General features: G+C 48.0%; 1 protein-coding gene across 3 annotated transcripts in view; it reads right to left on the bottom strand.

Annotated features, from left to right (window-relative positions):
• The window catches only part of LOC138503099 (protein argonaute-1), a 582,484-nt gene that overhangs the window by 256,268 nt on the left and 309,462 nt on the right, over positions 1 to 16,754 (bottom strand). For all 3 annotated transcript variants that reach the window (XM_069622604.1, XM_069622605.1, XM_069622606.1), the window contains exon 13: positions 1,618 to 1,777. In XM_069622604.1, coding sequence (XP_069478705.1) covers positions 1,618 to 1,777 — 160 coding nt within the window. The remainder of the gene's footprint in view (positions 1 to 1,617; positions 1,778 to 16,754) is intronic.

The raw sequence follows: 16,754 nt of genomic DNA, 5'->3' as shown, positions 1-16,754 counted from the left end.
CGAGATACAGCCATCTACATCCCCCAGGAATACAGGATCAGCAAGCAAAGCTCCAGGCAAGTTTTACTGGGAGCAGGACAGTACCTTAAAAGTTAGAACTCAATACTGCAAGATGGTTCCATTGGAGAGGCAACAGCAGTCCCGATCACAGGTTTCTTGGTCTTAGCGACAGAAGAGAGGGTCTTTGACAGCTCTTGTGCAGACGTACGGCCAGCAACGGATCTTCTTGGTTCTGGCTTGTTGGCACCTTTTCCAGGCTTGGGCAAAGGACGGATGTTGCAACGGTAGACACTTCTTTTTTCGGCCCTCGTCTCGTGTGAGGGGCCTTTGGGGAGCTGGGTCGAGTCCCTGCAGTTGAAGGTAGATGCCCACAAAGTACCACGCTGATTCGTTCTTCAGGCAACGATGAACAGCACCATATTGGTGAATTGCAGGCCGTGGAGGTCACAGCTCTTCCAGGAATGTACTAAAAGGCAGTTTGTCTTGGGACTATTTGGGACCACCAGTCCAAGGGAGGAAGTTGTCTTGCTCGGATCTTCCCTGTCGCTCAGAAATGGAGGTCAGGACAGCAGCGGTTACTCAGCAGGCTCTGGCAGTCACTGTAAGTGGCTGGCATCTTATTCCTTCAGGCTTCTTCGGATTCTTCTGTTCTAGTGGTCGACAGTTTCAGCTCCAGGACCTCGGAATTTATTCAGGAAAATCGGCTGAGCCCACCAATCATATCCCATGCAACATCTGAAACTTGGGGATGGCTATCCAATGCGGGCAGCCAGATTCCCAGTCAGAACCGGTTTCTCTCAGGTGCTCTGCAGGACAAAGGACTGGGGGTTTCGTTTGCCCCTGCATCCTTCCTATCCTGCCAGTCACTCAAAGACCCTTTGAGGGCTTTCTAAGGGAAACCCAGAGAAGACAAAAGAACTAGAGGACCCTCCCCCATCCAGGTAGGTAGAAGAAGACCTAAGGAAGGACAAGCAATCTTGATCAGGGCTTAAAAAAGTACAGCCCCCCCATTTTAGATCAATGATGACCTTTGTGTCCCCTACCACAGCCGTGATGACAGACTGCGATAAAAGTTCACAAAAAGTCATGTAAAGGGTACACTGCAACCAGCATGATAAGAGGGACTTGTCAAAGTAACAGAAAAGATATTGGAGAAGTGAGAAAAGGGAGACCATTTTTCCCCCTGACCATTCCACATAAGGTGGGGTGTGGTGATCTCATAAAATAAAGTACAGGTAGAATAGAAGGTATCCCCCTGTCTTGGTAACAGGGCTTTAACCAAGGAAAAATAAAGACACACTACAGTGGAAGCTCTAGGTGCTTCCAGTAACACTGCACAGAAAGTGTTGTGTGCTACTTCAGTAAAATGTAGATGCCAGAAAAAATGGAGGAAATGAGGACGCCAAAAATGTATACCAAAAAGAGGTAAAAAGGGTTCCCAAGATCAGAGTAAAAAGTAGCGTGGAAAAAGGTTCTCGCTCACTCAGGAGAATCAGACAAAAATCCAAGAGTCCAGTAAAAAGTGCTGGGGGACTCGCAGGTGGAGAGAATTTCACTCAAGAAGGTACATCTACTCCAAAAGTCTTCCAAATCTGCACGTTGCCAAGTGCTACCTACCGTTGGTGAGGCACGAGGATGTTGTTGATACCGCCTAGTTTGACGTTGATCTTGAGGCAGAGGTTGGACAGGGTCTGGGGAGAGGTCTTCACCACGTTCTTCACCTGGACGCACTGGGTGGCCATCCCGAGCAGCGTGTCCCCAACACGCTTCACCTCAGCTGAGAAAATGGAAAAGCAAATAGATGAAAAACACTGATTTAATTTAAACTTTATCAGCATTTCCCCCCCCCCCCCCCCCAAGTACAATCTGGAAGATACAGCAAGTTAGAAGTATAGAATAAATGGTCAATTACATCTCTGCATGTATGTACAGTAGGTTAGAAGGCCTATGAAACAGTTAAACTAAACAACAAACAACTTTCCATACAAAGTCAGACTCATTTACTAGTCAGGCATGGGGTAGTTCACTAGTAGAAGCACTTGGGTTGCCCCCAGCACAGCGTTCCTGGGCCAGTAGTGTAGGGTATCTTTGCTGTATATCGCTGTATCATTATTTATTTCATGGTGGTTTATCGTCCGATGGGTGGAACATAGTGTCTACCAATATTTTGTAGGCTTCTAAGGTGATAGCGAGGCTATCATCCTGTGTCGATACAGATTTTGCCCAGGCCCATGTCTCTGCTTCACACCAGACTTAAAGTTGTGCAGCCAGTGTTTGGCGATTTCCATAACACAGCAATTTGTCTTTTCGCAAGTATACATGCCAAGTTCATAAGTCTGGTGATATGTTAATGTTTACTTTGTCTTGGGTATGCTCCCACTAGGCACTCCAGTGGGTTCCAGGAGTAGATCACAATTCCCGCCGCCCGACAAGCCTGTTCGATTTGGGACCAAAAGGCCTGTACTTTGATGCAGTTCCAGAACATATGCATAAAATCTGCCCCCACTTTGTGGCATCTGGGGCACCAGGACAAAGCCTCTTTGTTGAACTTGGCTACCCTGTTGGGGGTCATGTACGTACAGTGAAGAAAATTAATTTGGAGCATTTTGAACCTAGCATTCCCGGACACCTGTTTAGGGGAGTTAACTGCCAGTTCCCACTCCGGGTCAGTGATGACAGAACCCAAGTCCGCCTCCCATTTTAGTTTCAATTCGGGGTCTCTAACGCTAACTACTTCTAGTAGGAGACTATGTAGTCTGGTCACAGGTCCCCAGCCATCCTCCAGCAACAACATTAGGGCCCGAACTCCCGTATCCTCCGGTTCCTCAGGCCACCTCCCCCATGTGCATCTTGCTATACACCTCAGTCATGTATTGCAAGAATTGACCCTTGGACCGACCCGTCTGTTGTGTTAGATTGCCGTCCTTGTACATGACCCCCCACTCCTCCGCCCGACTCTTCCCAGAGCCTGGCAGCTCACAGGTCTGCTTTGTTTGCACACACATCTGCTATTATCAGAACATTAGGTGAGAATGGGCTATGTATTTTGAGTAGTTTTATTGCCCTGTACCATATCTGCCACCACAGTCTTACCGGCATAAGGATTGTGTTCGCACAGCACGTTGGGAGCCATAGGAGTTGGGGTCACCAGTTGCTGCAGCAGCCTCGATTCTGATCTGGGAGGTTTTGTCAGCCATTTTTTGACAAAACTTAGTTGGGCGGCTAGGTTATAAAGTTTGAGATTAGGTAACTTTATCCCATCTTTATATGGTAATTGCAACACTCTTAGGGCTAGTTTGTGGCGGCCAGCGCCCCATGAAAAGTCTCTGATTACCGAGTCCAGACGGCAAAAAAAAGGTTGCCCCTATGTAGTGGTGGACATTTGTGAAGCCATAAAGAAATCTTGGGAGTACTATCATATTAATAATGGCAATCTTACCCATGATCGATAGCGGCAATCTGGGCCAGAAGGACGTGGATTTTTCAAGGCCCCCCAGCACCCGGAGCGTGTTGCAATTGTGCGTTTCTGTGGATGTGTGTGCGATCTGAATACCTAGGTATCTGAATGATTTAGTCTCCCAATGGAGTCCCAGATCAGGTAAGGCAGCCAAGTCCACTTTGCGGAGACCAGTCCGTGGGAAAAGGCCCATTTCTGTTCATTGAATGAGATCCTGGATAGCTCAGCGAATCTAATACATCCAGAATAATGGGGAGGTTGTGTCGTGGTTCACAGAGGTAGAGCAAAGCATCATCTGCATAAAGCGAAATTAAGTGCTTAGTGTTGCTTGTCATTATGCCCGCTCCCAGATATTCTTGGCATTGGTATGCTGCTTTGGGTTCCATAGCCAGTATGTACAACATGGGCGAGAGTGTGCATGTTGGATATTCCATATTCCAGATATCGGCTTGCCCGACTTCAGTCTAGCCACCGGGGAGGTGTACAGACGTTTAACCCAGTGGATTAATTCCCGGCCCAGCCCAAAATGTTGCAATGATGTGAGCAGCCACTGCCAATAGACCTAGACCGAGTCAAATGCTTTAGTGGCGTCTAGGGATGCACCACATATTGTACTTTGCGGGTTTTTAGTCAATGATGTGTTGGAATCATCAGAGTTTCAGGTCCGTGCTGCGCCCGGGTACAAATACTGACTGGTCTGTGTGCACCAATGTTGTGATAACTTTACGGTGGCGTCTAGCTAGTACTGTTTTAAGTAACCTTATGTCACAGATCAGCATTGACAGAGGTCGGTATGAGTCACACCGGTCTGCTGGTTTCCCAGGTTTGGGAATGGGTATCACTAGAGTCTCCCTCATGCCTGTTGGGAGTATACCTGAAGTGCTGGGGTCAGAGTAGCAGCATAAGCCTTAGAAAATTCTGAGGGGAGCCCATCTGTGCCCATGGTTTTTCCAGTAGGTAAGGAAGCAATAGCTTCGCCCAATTCCTCAATAGTAACAGGCAAGTCCAGGGAGCCACGTTGACTGTCCGAGAGGCGAATCTGGGAGAAAACCTCGTCCAGGTCCTCTTGGGGAACTGGATTATCGTGCCTATACAATTGTGTATAGAAGGAAGTAAAGGTCTCGTTAATCACCAGTTGGGATCTCCATGGGGCCCCACATTCATTGTAGAGCAACGTGGTCTGTGGTGTTCCTGTTTGAAAAGGCATGCCAGTAATCTCCCAGGCTTATCCCCATCTGTGTGCGCTCGAGCTATCTGGGCACTGTAGTACAATTTAGACAGTCTCTGCCAGGCATCGCGGCACCTAGATCGTGCCTACGACAGTTTCTCTTCTGTGTGCAGCTGGCCTGGATGTTGGGTCTCCAGTATTCCGATTTCCTCTTCTGTGGACTACAGGGTATTGCTTAGTGCCCGGCGGATGACCCCCAACCCTAGCTATGTCATCACCTCTAGTCACTACCTTCATGGTTTCCCAAATGGGGCCCCAACTGCTTACGCTCCCCACATTGTTCTTGAGGAAGTTGAGTATGAGTAGGAAGGAAGTCTGATAGTGACCTCTTGAAAGCTACATCGGTTAGCGCCCCGGTAGGTAGGCACCACGTCGGAATAGGTGGTCTAGGGTACACAAGGCACTATTCAATCACCAAAGGGGAGTGGTCCAATATTGTGCGGCCCATATATTCTGCACTAGTGATCTCTGCAAGATGTACTGATCCCACAAAGAAATAATCCATTTGTGTGTGCAGTTTGTGAGGGGGTGGGGGAGTAGTAGGAGTAACCCCTGCTGTTTGGGTGTATTTCCCTCCAGACATTAACTAGGTCGAGGTCTGTTGGCATCGTGTTCAGTGTGGTAGAGGCTGGGGAGGGGCTGTTACTCGGAGGGGATGATCTATCTAGTGCAGGGTTCTGTACACAATTAAATTCTCAACCCCACAGGACAAGGCCATCACTTCTTGCTGTTACCAGTTTACTTAAAGTGTGCGAATGTGCCGGGATCTTGTGATTCGGGAAGTATGAGTTGACTATGAAGATCTCCTCATGTTCAAGATACCCTCTGACAATTCGGTACCTCCCCTCCTTATCTCTTTCTATTTCCAGTAATTGGAAGGGTAGTGTGCCATCAATCCAGGTGAGCACTCCTCTGGCAAACTTGGAGTAGGTTGCCCCATTTCCTGTCGCACCCTAGCGGGTCAGTAGTGCTTCCTGTCCCTGGGGGAGCAGGTGCGTTTCCTGGTGTAGTATTACAGATATCATTTTGCATTTTATATAGGATTTCACCCTGTTTCTGCAGAGGTAGGAACCTAGGCCTTGCACGTTCCATGACATTGTTCATATGGCAGTTGACATTGCACTGTGTATCGGTGGGCACGCCTGTGGCCTGAGCATCTGTTCTCAGGGAGCAGTGGAGCTACCCTGTCTTTATTAGCCCTTTGCTAGCTTGATGCAGAGTACGCCAGGGTAACAGCGCAAGCATTAACATTACAGGTGCCCCAGATCAACAATTTCAATGCCTGTCTCATCTGCTCATCTGCTTAGCCTTGCCTTTATGGGGATAAATGAGTTTCTGGCCCTTTAAACTGTTGGCGTATAGTTTGGGTAGATTGTAATCTTCGAGCTACCTCGCATTATCTCGCCCCCTTCTGTAGTGTGTTGTAGGATGACTTCTCTGTCTCAGAAGTTGAGGATCCTGGCAATCATTGGTCGAGGATGTGATCCAGGTGGAGGTCTTTTTTGGAGGGATCGGTGGGCCCTTTCAATAGCAAACCCTTGTGAGAGCTTGCCTGATCCATTTGCCTGGATCAATATGTTTTCAATATACGAAGTGTGGTCTGGCCCCTCAGTCCCCTCCGGTATACCAAGCCCCTCCACCCCCTCACATTGTTTCTGTGTGACATGGCCTTGGCTTCATCTGCACGCATTTCCAGTGTGGCGTTTCGTCTCTCGAGCTCGTTGACCCTCTTTTCTAGGTCCTTGGTAGAGTCCGATGTCCCTTTCAGGAGAACTTCTGCAGATGACCCTTTCAGCTAGCTGTCTGACATCCTGCCAGAGGAGCTGTACATCAATTTTGACCTCGTCTATCCTCAACTCCAAGGACAAGCGTAAGGCTGATTTTGCTGCAAAGGCCTCTGTGGTGGCGCAGATCAAGGCGTTGCAATTTTCCATTGCTCATTTATTGTGGGGGAAATGGTGAGCCCTGGTTAGGAAAGATTTTCTTTTTGCAACTTCCCCTGCATAGTTTTCTATGGAACCCCATTCTTTTAACTTTTTTTTTAGCCTGTCCTGACTTTTATCTGGCCTTTAGTTTACACACGAAGCATATACAAATCACAAGTAGGTTTTGTGACACAAATCCTTATAAAACATATATACACTGAAGGCATCATGAGGTAGATGTAGACAACTGAATAAGATTTTGAGTATAAACTTATTAACTAAAAAAGGAGGTTTGGAAAAAGGCCTAACTTGCCCTATGCTAAGGTGGGATTTCCCAAACTATATAAAACTAATGATAGTCTGTGCCAGTAAGTCCGAAGCAAATGTCTGTCTGTGTCTTGTTTGGAAAAGGGCGCTCAATGATCGATCTTCCTGAACTGTGGCAACCCCAGAACATTTTGCTGGACTGGTAGATTATTTTTCCCTTTACCTCAGTGAGTGGGAAACCTTTTCCTCACTCACAGAGTCTTTTACTCTTTTTATGGGTGTCATTCTTAAGACGCACCCTATTGTCTTTTAAAAGTTATCCTCTTTCACAACATTTTGACAGTAAGTGCCTATTGTTGCTGGGTTGCCCTACGGGCTCCCTTTTAACTTTCTCTGGATCAACTTGTGAGAACTACAGTTTCCAAGGGTAGAAAGCATCTTTGGATACCTTTTACATTTTATTAGGTGAGACCAGCACCCCCCACCTTATGTGGAGTGTTGGGGAGATACTGAGTATCCCCTTTCTCATTTTAATTGTAACAATTATGTTACAAGGACAAACTTACCTTCAATGGCTGGTGGCAGTGAACCTTTTTATTAACTCGGTGCACCTTTACCGTGGGCTATTTGCACAGACCCAGAAAAGGCACCATGGGGGTTCCTTTTTACCAATACGGCCCGGTCTTCTTTTTTCGCCATTTCTGCATTCCTTGTTCTTTCTTGTTCCTTCTCCAGACATCCAGGGCAGGAAAATTCTTTGCGTTAACTTCATCTTTGGTGGGAAACCTGTGGATTCCCCACCCAGGCTCCAGAGTGTCTGTGGCAGGAAGCAAGGGACGAGTCCAAAACTCTGCAGCCCTTTGTCTTCCAGCCTGACTGCGAGAATCCAGTTCAAACTGGAAGGGTGGCTGTCCTGAAAGGACTGCCAACCACCACAAGTTTGAATTTTGCAAGGCTGTTTGATTGGCTGGGTTCCTGCATAAAAGTCTGATCCTGGAAACTGAAGAGGTAGTCGACCACTGAAACCAAAACCGAAGAGGATGATGAAGGAAAGTCGGCTAAGACGATTTCCAGCGACCGGAAAGCCTGCTGTGTAACCGTAGCCTGCTGTAGTCCTTCCTTCCAATCGACCTGGGCACTCTGAAAACGACGACCCCATCCCAGAGCCTGGTCAGACCCTCTAGACTCAAGAAGACCTGCATTTTGAGCCATCCCACGTGTGCTGTGACCTTGCGGGCTGCAATACCAATACTCTGGAGCCATCTGGCGGTGCACAGTCTTCTGAATCCAGCCGATACTTCGTGAGCATCTTGCTGGATCTCCAGAGGCACGACCCAGGTCCGAAAAGTCCCCTTACCAGAGTGCTGGGCCTCGCAAACAACGTGAATCCGACCAGCGATATTTTGTCTTCTTCTGTGCTCCTGAAAAAACGCAAATCCACAAAGCTGCATCCAGCCGTGAGGAAACTCTTGCTTGGAATCTTCTCCTCTGATCCCTGCTGCATAAATCCTTCCCAAGTCCTGTCTTCTTGACAAATTAATCCATTGACCAGATTTTTGGCTGCAGATCCTGAAGTCTTCCTGCTACAACTTTTCTTCTGTGCTGAGGTACTGTGTTGACTGGGGTATTTTACCTACCTTAAGACAATGTGATTTCTGTACAGCTTTAGGATGTTTTGTGATTTAAAGGCCACTCATCCAGTTCACCCAGGCCCACTGCAGAATCCTCCTAGGGTGTCTTCTCTGAAGTCCCTGGACCCTCAACTAACTTTAAAGTGAAATACTTACTTGTTTGAAAAGTCTTCCTCTAGAACTTGGACTTTGCCTACAACTGAAGCCCTATCTCACCCTGCCTAAAGCTGGCGCACAGACCACTAGGGTCCCTCTACTGCCTCTGATTGAACTTATGCTATAACTTATATTGAACTTATATGGGAAGGACTGGATAAGAAAAGGGTTCTGCCTTGAAAAGAACAACAAGTGTGCAAAAGTTGGTTGGTAACTGTAACTCAGAGTGCACAGTTAGTAAAAATCTTACTTACCTTTAATATGTGTGTTGCACTATTCTGAAAAGTATATATAAGGTTAAGTTATTCACCTGTGAATTGGTTGGGCCTCTTCCCCAAAAGTAATGCTGTTGGCTTCACTTTACTATTCTTGTTAGGATAGATGTATGATTGTCCCCAATTGGGTCTTGCTTCTCCTGACTTGCTGTTAGCCTGTCCAGAATAAGTCTGCCTAAGGTTATACTTAACTTTGAGTTGCTGATAGCCCCTTTAAAAAGTGTATACGTTTTACTTACCTTGTGTTAGCTGTGTGACATCCTAAAACAAGTTAAAGAGTTATTGCTCATCTCAATCAGTGTTCCACTGATCTTAGAAAGCAACTGTAGATTCCACCAGGGGGAGCAGGTGAAAATGGCCGCCCAAGCACATTGCTCTGTGTGGACCTCTATACAGCAGCGGGGATCCAGCACTTGCCCAGCCCGCAAGTAGCCCCAGAGATGTTGGAGTGAGGGGGAAGGGGCCTGCAGCAGGGCGGCCAACTCCCAAAGAAAATCGGAGTCTGCATCTTAGTTAACGCAGCATACACAGCAAAGCCCCCCCACTCCCCGCCAGCGGAGTGCTTGCTCAAGCGAAGCCATTACCAGGGCATTCCACGTGGCATAGCCACGGATGGGAGGAGGAGCAGACTCCGTGGCGCGGCCGCTCTAATCGAGAGCGCAGGTAGCACAAAGCCTCACTGCTGCCACGACACAACGGAACACTGAAGCAGAGCTGGCCGTACGCGGACAAGCCGCAGATTAGGAGCCCCGCAACAACTGTCGGCCCGCATGTCTGGAGGCACAGACCGAAGTGCGCGCACTGCTTTGAGCTGCACAGTAAAGGAGGCGTACTAGGGAGCCCTCGACCTGGAGCGGATAAGTAGTTGTGGAGCAGAAGTGAGGGAACGCGGGTGCATCTGTACGAACGGCCCCACAGTTGCTTGGAACTACCGCGGGCAGAGCGAGAAGCTCTTGAACAGCCCGACGTTAACTCGGACCGAGTGCGATGGCCAGGAAGAAGCGGATTGCAACACCTGAGAGGTATGGGGCAACGGTACTGCGAAGTCAGTGGAGCACGCAAGTGAAGTGTGTGCTGATTTCTGAAGAACACTGGTGGAAACACTGACAGGAGCAGGGGAGTAAGGCACCCGGTAAATAAACAACGTTGGGCACAGGAGCCCACGCACCACAACGAAGGTAGACGAGCTGGGGACGGGGAGCCCGGGCTAGCGGGACACAGACCCAGTCCGCGGTGCCCCTTCACATCCAGCCGAGCGGACCGGCCTTGTTCGGGGCTCCAAGCTGCGTGGCTCAGAAGATCCAACCTCCCTGCGCGGCCAGAGCAGGGGGTCACAGCGACGTGGAGCCTGGGACGGAGGGAGTAAGGAGCCCGCCCCGACTCCGGGCACACTGGCGCTCCATTGACCAGTACGAGGCAGCAGGGCTTTGAGCTGCCCCGGCAACTACTAGCGCGCCCACAGGACAGGCAGCGCTGGCCACCCGCAAGCGGAACTCTGGCCGACCCCACAATAACTGCCCAAGAGGCACCTGTGCGGTGCAGCATGAAGAGAGAGTGCCGGCAACACAGACCAGCCTCAACCACATCACAAGAAGCTGCGAGCTGCTCAGCACATTGCAGCCTCCAAGCAGCAGGGCACCCTCCATGATTCAGGTACGGCCGGCGCACTCGCACCCCACTGCCTATTCCATCCCGCTTGCACGTTCAGACTAGTGGGCTGAGCGACTAACTCACTTAGGGCACTCCACGAGGCAAGTCCCCCAGCCGGTAAAGAAACACGCATTCGCCTGCGGGATTCTGGAATACCTTCCCACATCACCGAGTACTGAGGGCTTGCGGCCCACATGGTCAAAAAAGCTCCCTAAGGGTGCCAACGCCCGGCTTCTAGTGCTAAATGGCCACTTCAACAACCTAAGGTGTGCAGGCCCCATCCACAGACAGTGAAGCCCAGCATAAACTCTACTACCTCAGCTGACAGCCGAGCGTCTGCAGTGTGACCCACCCGCCTGGTACAGGGTGTGCCAGTCAGACCTGGTGTAACGGCAGAGCAGTTGTGAAGCGCTCTTCATTTCCCCCTTCACTCCCCCTACCAACTGGGACCCACTTCTTTGGCTAGCGGAACCCTGCAGTACACACACCCCAGAAAACCGTGGCACAGGGGCTTGCCTTCTCAGCACCAGACGTCAGCGAGGTGGTTTGGTGCAGACCCGGACCACCGGGTGTATCGCACCCTTTACTACAGGGCAGAGGGCAAACAGGAAAGGAGCCGATCTGCGCATTGAGGTCGTTCTGAAACGCGGAGAGGTCCAGGCACTGAGAGATTGCCCTGGGCTACCGCCCACCTAAGCCTCCACACTGAATAATACCTTTCCACACGACCCTCGACCAATTACATACTGTCAGAACCTGAAGCCTGATTGTCTCTAACACACTATTTGTGCAGACTATATCTGGTTGTGTCCGGGTGCCGGCTCGGGGGGCTGCGGTTGTGCGGCCCCCCGCTCCTCCCGCAATACGTGGGAGAACACAGTTCACTCGGCCATTGCAGCCCTGGTCTGGACTAACAGAGAACAGAAACTGGCAGGCCCCTTCAAATATCACGAGCGAGACACCCTGAAGATGACACTAAATAAAGAAGTGACTGGAAGAGAAACCGAGGAAACACCTGACCACAGCAGGTGGGCCACTTCAAACTAGCCCAAAACAAGACACACTAAAAGACAGAAGCAACAAAAAAATCCCATACAATAATGGCAGATACACTGATCGTCTCACTAAATGTACAAGGGCAGAACTCCCCCAGGAAACGAAGAGCGATTCTCAACAGGCTTGAGAAGATACCTGCAAAGGTAGCAATCCTGTAAGAAACCCACCTCTTGAAAGCAGATGAAAAAAGGATGCGCAACAAGGCATTCCCACAACAATACTTCGCCTCCAGCGGCTCGAAATCAAAAGGGGTCGCAATACTGCTGGCTAAAGAACTGAACTTGCGAAAACAACAAAAGATTAGCGATACTGAAGGGAGATACCTGGGAATCAAGGGAACCATCAAGGGGAAGACCTACACAATCCTGGCGATATACGCTCCTAACGACAGACAAGATCAATACATCATAGATCTCCTGCTGAAAATAGGGAGCTGGTGCGAAGGCCAGATAATCATAGGGGGGGTGGGACTTCAACTGCATAATGGACCCTATCCTCGACAAAACCCTGCCCCCTACGTCAGACGACCAGAGAAACAGATAGGCGTTGGGAAGGTTCCTCAGAGAGCTAGAAGTAATTGAGACCTGGCGCTTGTTCCAAGGAGACACGAGAGAATACACTCACTATTCCGCAGTACACAGAGGGTACTCCAGGATAGACATGATCCTGGTCTCAGCAACTGACAATGGTGGAAATCGTGACACAATACATTACAGACCATGCCCCAGTACTAGTTAGCATGGAAATAGACGGAGAAAAAAGCAAACAACGCCCTCCGTGGAGACTCAACGACCTGATCATGCGCGACTTGGCGCTTAGAGCACACATGGAAGAAACTATAAACGCTTATTTCAAAGAGAACGACAACGGCGAGGTTGACTGGAAAACAGTCTGTGATGCGGGGAAGGCCGCAATCAGGGGAGAATTCCTGGCCCATGCAGCAATATACTGTAGGGAACGAGCTATACTAACCCGGAAGATGGAACTCGCTCTAAAAGACGCAGAGAAAAACTAGAAGTCCCGACAAACGCAGAAATTATTTATTATTATTATTTATTTCGTTGATTTAATCAAATTAATGATTTTTACAAAACATAGTTGAAGAAATCAGTAGAAAAATAGAGATGAAGAAACATTTACAGTCAAAGTAGAAGACTCTTAACAAAAGGAAATTCATAAAGACAAAATGGACTTTAAGGTTTGAGTGGTCGCGATTGTCCAGGTATTTCGTTCTCCGCTCGTTAAGCGACCCCACCAGAATTCTTCCTCCCTGATGTAGGATGCCTGAAGATGTTGTTGCAGATACTTTTCACCAATATCTTGGGTACCTGGACAGTTGAGAAGCAAATGCCGAATAGTTTCGACTTTTGAGCTGTCTTTACAAAAACGACATGTATCTGAGTCACTCAGTCCTCTACGTTTCAGAATCTCATTTGTCTGCAGTAGATTTAAACGTACTCTCAAAAACAGGTTTCTGGCAGCTTTGTTTGGGAACCTGCTCAGATAGTTGGGGACCGTGTTTAATTTGCTGTTCTAGGGCGGGAGATGTTGAACTGATTTCGCTTTTTCCGCAAAGTCCAGTGTCTTTATCCAATCACACTCTGCCATTTTATTTTTTATTTTTGAAGGATTTCGCACCAGCTCTTGTTCCGAGAAATGGAGTTCCAATAGTTTTGCTTTTCTTGCTGTTTCCTAAGATTTTAGCTCCAAGCATCGCGTCCTTTTGACCTCAGCATGGATCATCGCTAACACGCGAGGGCAATCGGGTAACAGCATTTTCCTGTAGAGCATCATAGATTTAATCTCCACAGATCCTTGCAGTGAAAGTAAACCTAATTCCCTTCTGATTAGGGGTGCCGATGTGGATTTTGGCAACCCCAGAACCGTGCGCCAAAAGTACCCCTCTAATTTCAGCCATAAATGGAAAGGCACATGAGGGAGAGCGTCCGCTGCATAGGTGATTGATGGAACTACCTTTGTGCGATAGAATTTGATCGCTGGAAGCAAAGAAAAACGCCCGTACTTTCTGTCTAATGCTCGCGCCTGTGCTGCCAGTTTCTTTGCCTTATCTATCAGACACGTCTGGAATGCTACATTTGATCTAGAACTGTCCAAGGTGACTCCTAAGTATTTTATAGTTGACACTTTCTCAAGAACCTTGCCTTCCAAATACCAGGACAATTTTTCTTGTCTCCGTTTGAATTTTTCCATCGTCAAGATTTTGGTCTTTGCAACGTTGATGGTTAAGTTGTTCTCGCAAACATAAGCAGCAAGGTTATTAAGCTGACGCTGCAGACCGATTGGAGTCAAATCCATTAGGATTAAATCGTCTGCATAAAGTAACCTTGTAGTTTTGCGGTCTCCCAATAACGGTGGAAAGGAGCGAATTAATTTCTCTGAGTCTTTGAAGTCACTAAGGTAAGCGATGAAAAGTGCGGGAGCAAGTGGACATCCCTGCTTTACTCCTCTGCCAACCAGAATTTCTGATGATAACAAGCCTGCTTGATTTAACCTAACGCGAAGCTTGGTGTTCTTGTGTAATGCCTGAATTGCTTGGAGTATTTCTGCTGGACAATTCCACTGCGACAGTTTCCTCCACAAGTTTGCTCGATTGACTTGATCAAAGGCTTGCGCCAAGTCGATAAAGGCCAGGAACACTATTGGAGCTCCTGCTAGCACCTTACTTTTTAGCGCACTGAGAAACATAATATTTGTGGATGTACCATTTTTCTTGGTAAAACCCGTTTGAAATGGGTCTGAGCGATCTGTATTATCGAACCATCGATGAAATTGCTGAAGTAGTAAGGAACCAAACACCTTCCCAATCGTGTCCAAGAGAGCTATAGGACGATAGTTCTTGGGATCGTCTTTTAGCCCCTTTTTAAAGATAGGGACGACTATTGAAGTTGTCCATGAGAGCGGGATTTGTCTGGCCTTTTTACATCGTCTGAAGATGTCACTAATCAATGCAGACCATTCTGTTGGAAATTGTTTTAGGTCCAGGTTTGTAACACCGTCCGGACCGGGGGCTCTGGACGGTTTAAGCCTACGAAGTATTTTGATGATCTCTTCTTCATTGCTCAGATCAACCCACAGTTCCAAGTTTGTATTTTGCAGTGAAGGCCCCGAGTAAATGGGTGCCTGAAAAAGGTTTGAGTAGAATTTTATCCAAACAGTTTCACCAATTGGGTTTGTTAGTGGTTCGCCGAAAGGCGAGATCGTAGATCTAATTAAAGCCCAAAATTCTCTTGGATGATGACCACTAACCAGTTTTAGCATGGCTTCCGCGTCTTTTTGGTAAAGATTACACCGTTGTTGTTTAATCCACGTTCTATAGGTTTTCTGCACTTGCGTAAAGATCGCCTGATTTTCTGGCGTAGGGAATGCTTTCACCCTTCTTTTTGCTTGTCTTAATTGGCGCCTTTTCAAAACCAGTTCTTTACTGTACTCGTGTGAGATGACTTTGTTTTGTAGTCCCTGACCCTTGAAGTGTGACCTATAAGGTAACAGAAGTGGTTGGTAATCTGGTAATCGCAGAAACTCCTGTTCCTTTTGTTCTTTGCCTGTGTTCTCATACTGAAACTTTATTGCAGAAATAGCGGCTGCTGGCAGTTTTAGACGTGTTTGTTGGCTGTTCGCCTCGACAGGAGCGGGCATAACCAAACTGTGAGTTGAGTTTGTCTTCCACTTTAACACCAACAAGTTGTGATCACTCTCCTTGGTTTTTAGTACTTCAAATGATTTTGTAAGAGTAGACAAATGTCTGCTAATGAAGATATGGTCAATGTCTGCGTGCGAATTTCCTCTTTCCCAAGTGAAGGGTCTCCCTTGTCTAGAGAAAAGATCACCTGCACTCAGCAGGTCACACGCTGACATCAAAGATAACCATTTGTCCCCTCGTTTATTTCTGAGGGATGAAAAGAGAGGGGGATGCTCTACTACTTCGAGCGGCACCCAAGTAGCATTTAAGTCTCCACAGATGACCAACAGTGCTTCCGGATTGTTCACCAGGACTTCATTAATGGTCTCTCTAGACAGGGCAATAAAAGAGACATCGCTCAAGGCTGCGGGATTCCAGTAGATGTTTATAATAATTAAGGGCTGTGTTTTGAAGTTGCCCCCGTCCTTCTTGCTAGTCATCCAGCTGACTTCTGTGGCCAGCAAGTAAGTGGATGAATGTAAGATTTTTAGATGTTGTAGTCCTGAGCCACACCGGATTGCCGTAACGAGGCCTGAAGAAGGGCGCCCAAGGGAACCTTTGATTGCTGGCGCATGGGCCAAGTCGTAGCCATTGATGGATGGACGTTCCGTCGTCCAGGTCTCTTGTAAGCAGATTATGTCCAAACATCCCAAGTTTGCATCCCCTTCGTTCGTCAGATGTTGAAAACCGCGCGTATTCCATGACCCCAGGGAGAGAACTTCTTTTCCCCGTGTCTGTTGTATGGAAAGGGGTGTGAGGATGTGGCTGGCGGATTGCTATTGAATCTTATATTGTGTGAGAGCCTTTGGTAGCCATGCCCAAGATTGCAACAGTGGGGCTTGTTTTGAAGTGTCCTTCATATCGGAGCCTTCCTTACCCAAAGATTGGGTTATTGTCCGTTGGATTGTGGCCGTAGGGCCGCAAGGGCGTCTTCCTATTCCCAACGGGTCTTTGTAAACCACTTCCTCTCTTGTGGCTTCTCCCCAGGGTTGTTGACTCCCAAAATCGTAGCGGTTTGTCTGCTGAATTTCTGCTATTTGATCTGCGTTGATTTTTCCAAAAGAGCGAACCTGTCGCTCCGAGCCTCTGTCCTCCAGATCTCTTTTAGACAACTTCGGTTTAATACTCGCATTTTCAAGATGCGGGGGTGTATTTGATCCCAGCTGTACGGATGATTTGCGCCGCATAGAAGAAGGCACACCTTCTTCTAGTTCGAACAAATCGAATCCCAGCTTCAAAAGATGTTCGGCTGCCTCTGCTAGTCTGATTTTTGCCCAATTAGTATGGACATGAAGGTAAGCACTCGCTAGTTTCCCTTGATGGAATGGTTCTACCCTCGCTAAATCCTTGGTTTCAACTTTCCTGAGGGAAGGAACACATTTGAGAAGTTGCAGCAAAAATCCTCTGTT

This window comes from Ambystoma mexicanum, chromosome 11, assembly GCF_040938575.1.
Source record: "Ambystoma mexicanum isolate Mex_15411 chromosome 11, UKY_AmexF1_1, whole genome shotgun sequence".
Lineage (NCBI taxonomy): Eukaryota > Metazoa > Chordata > Amphibia > Caudata > Ambystomatidae > Ambystoma > Ambystoma mexicanum.
Note: the sequence above shows the minus strand (reverse complement) of the source record. Positions and strands in the feature narration are given on the sequence as shown.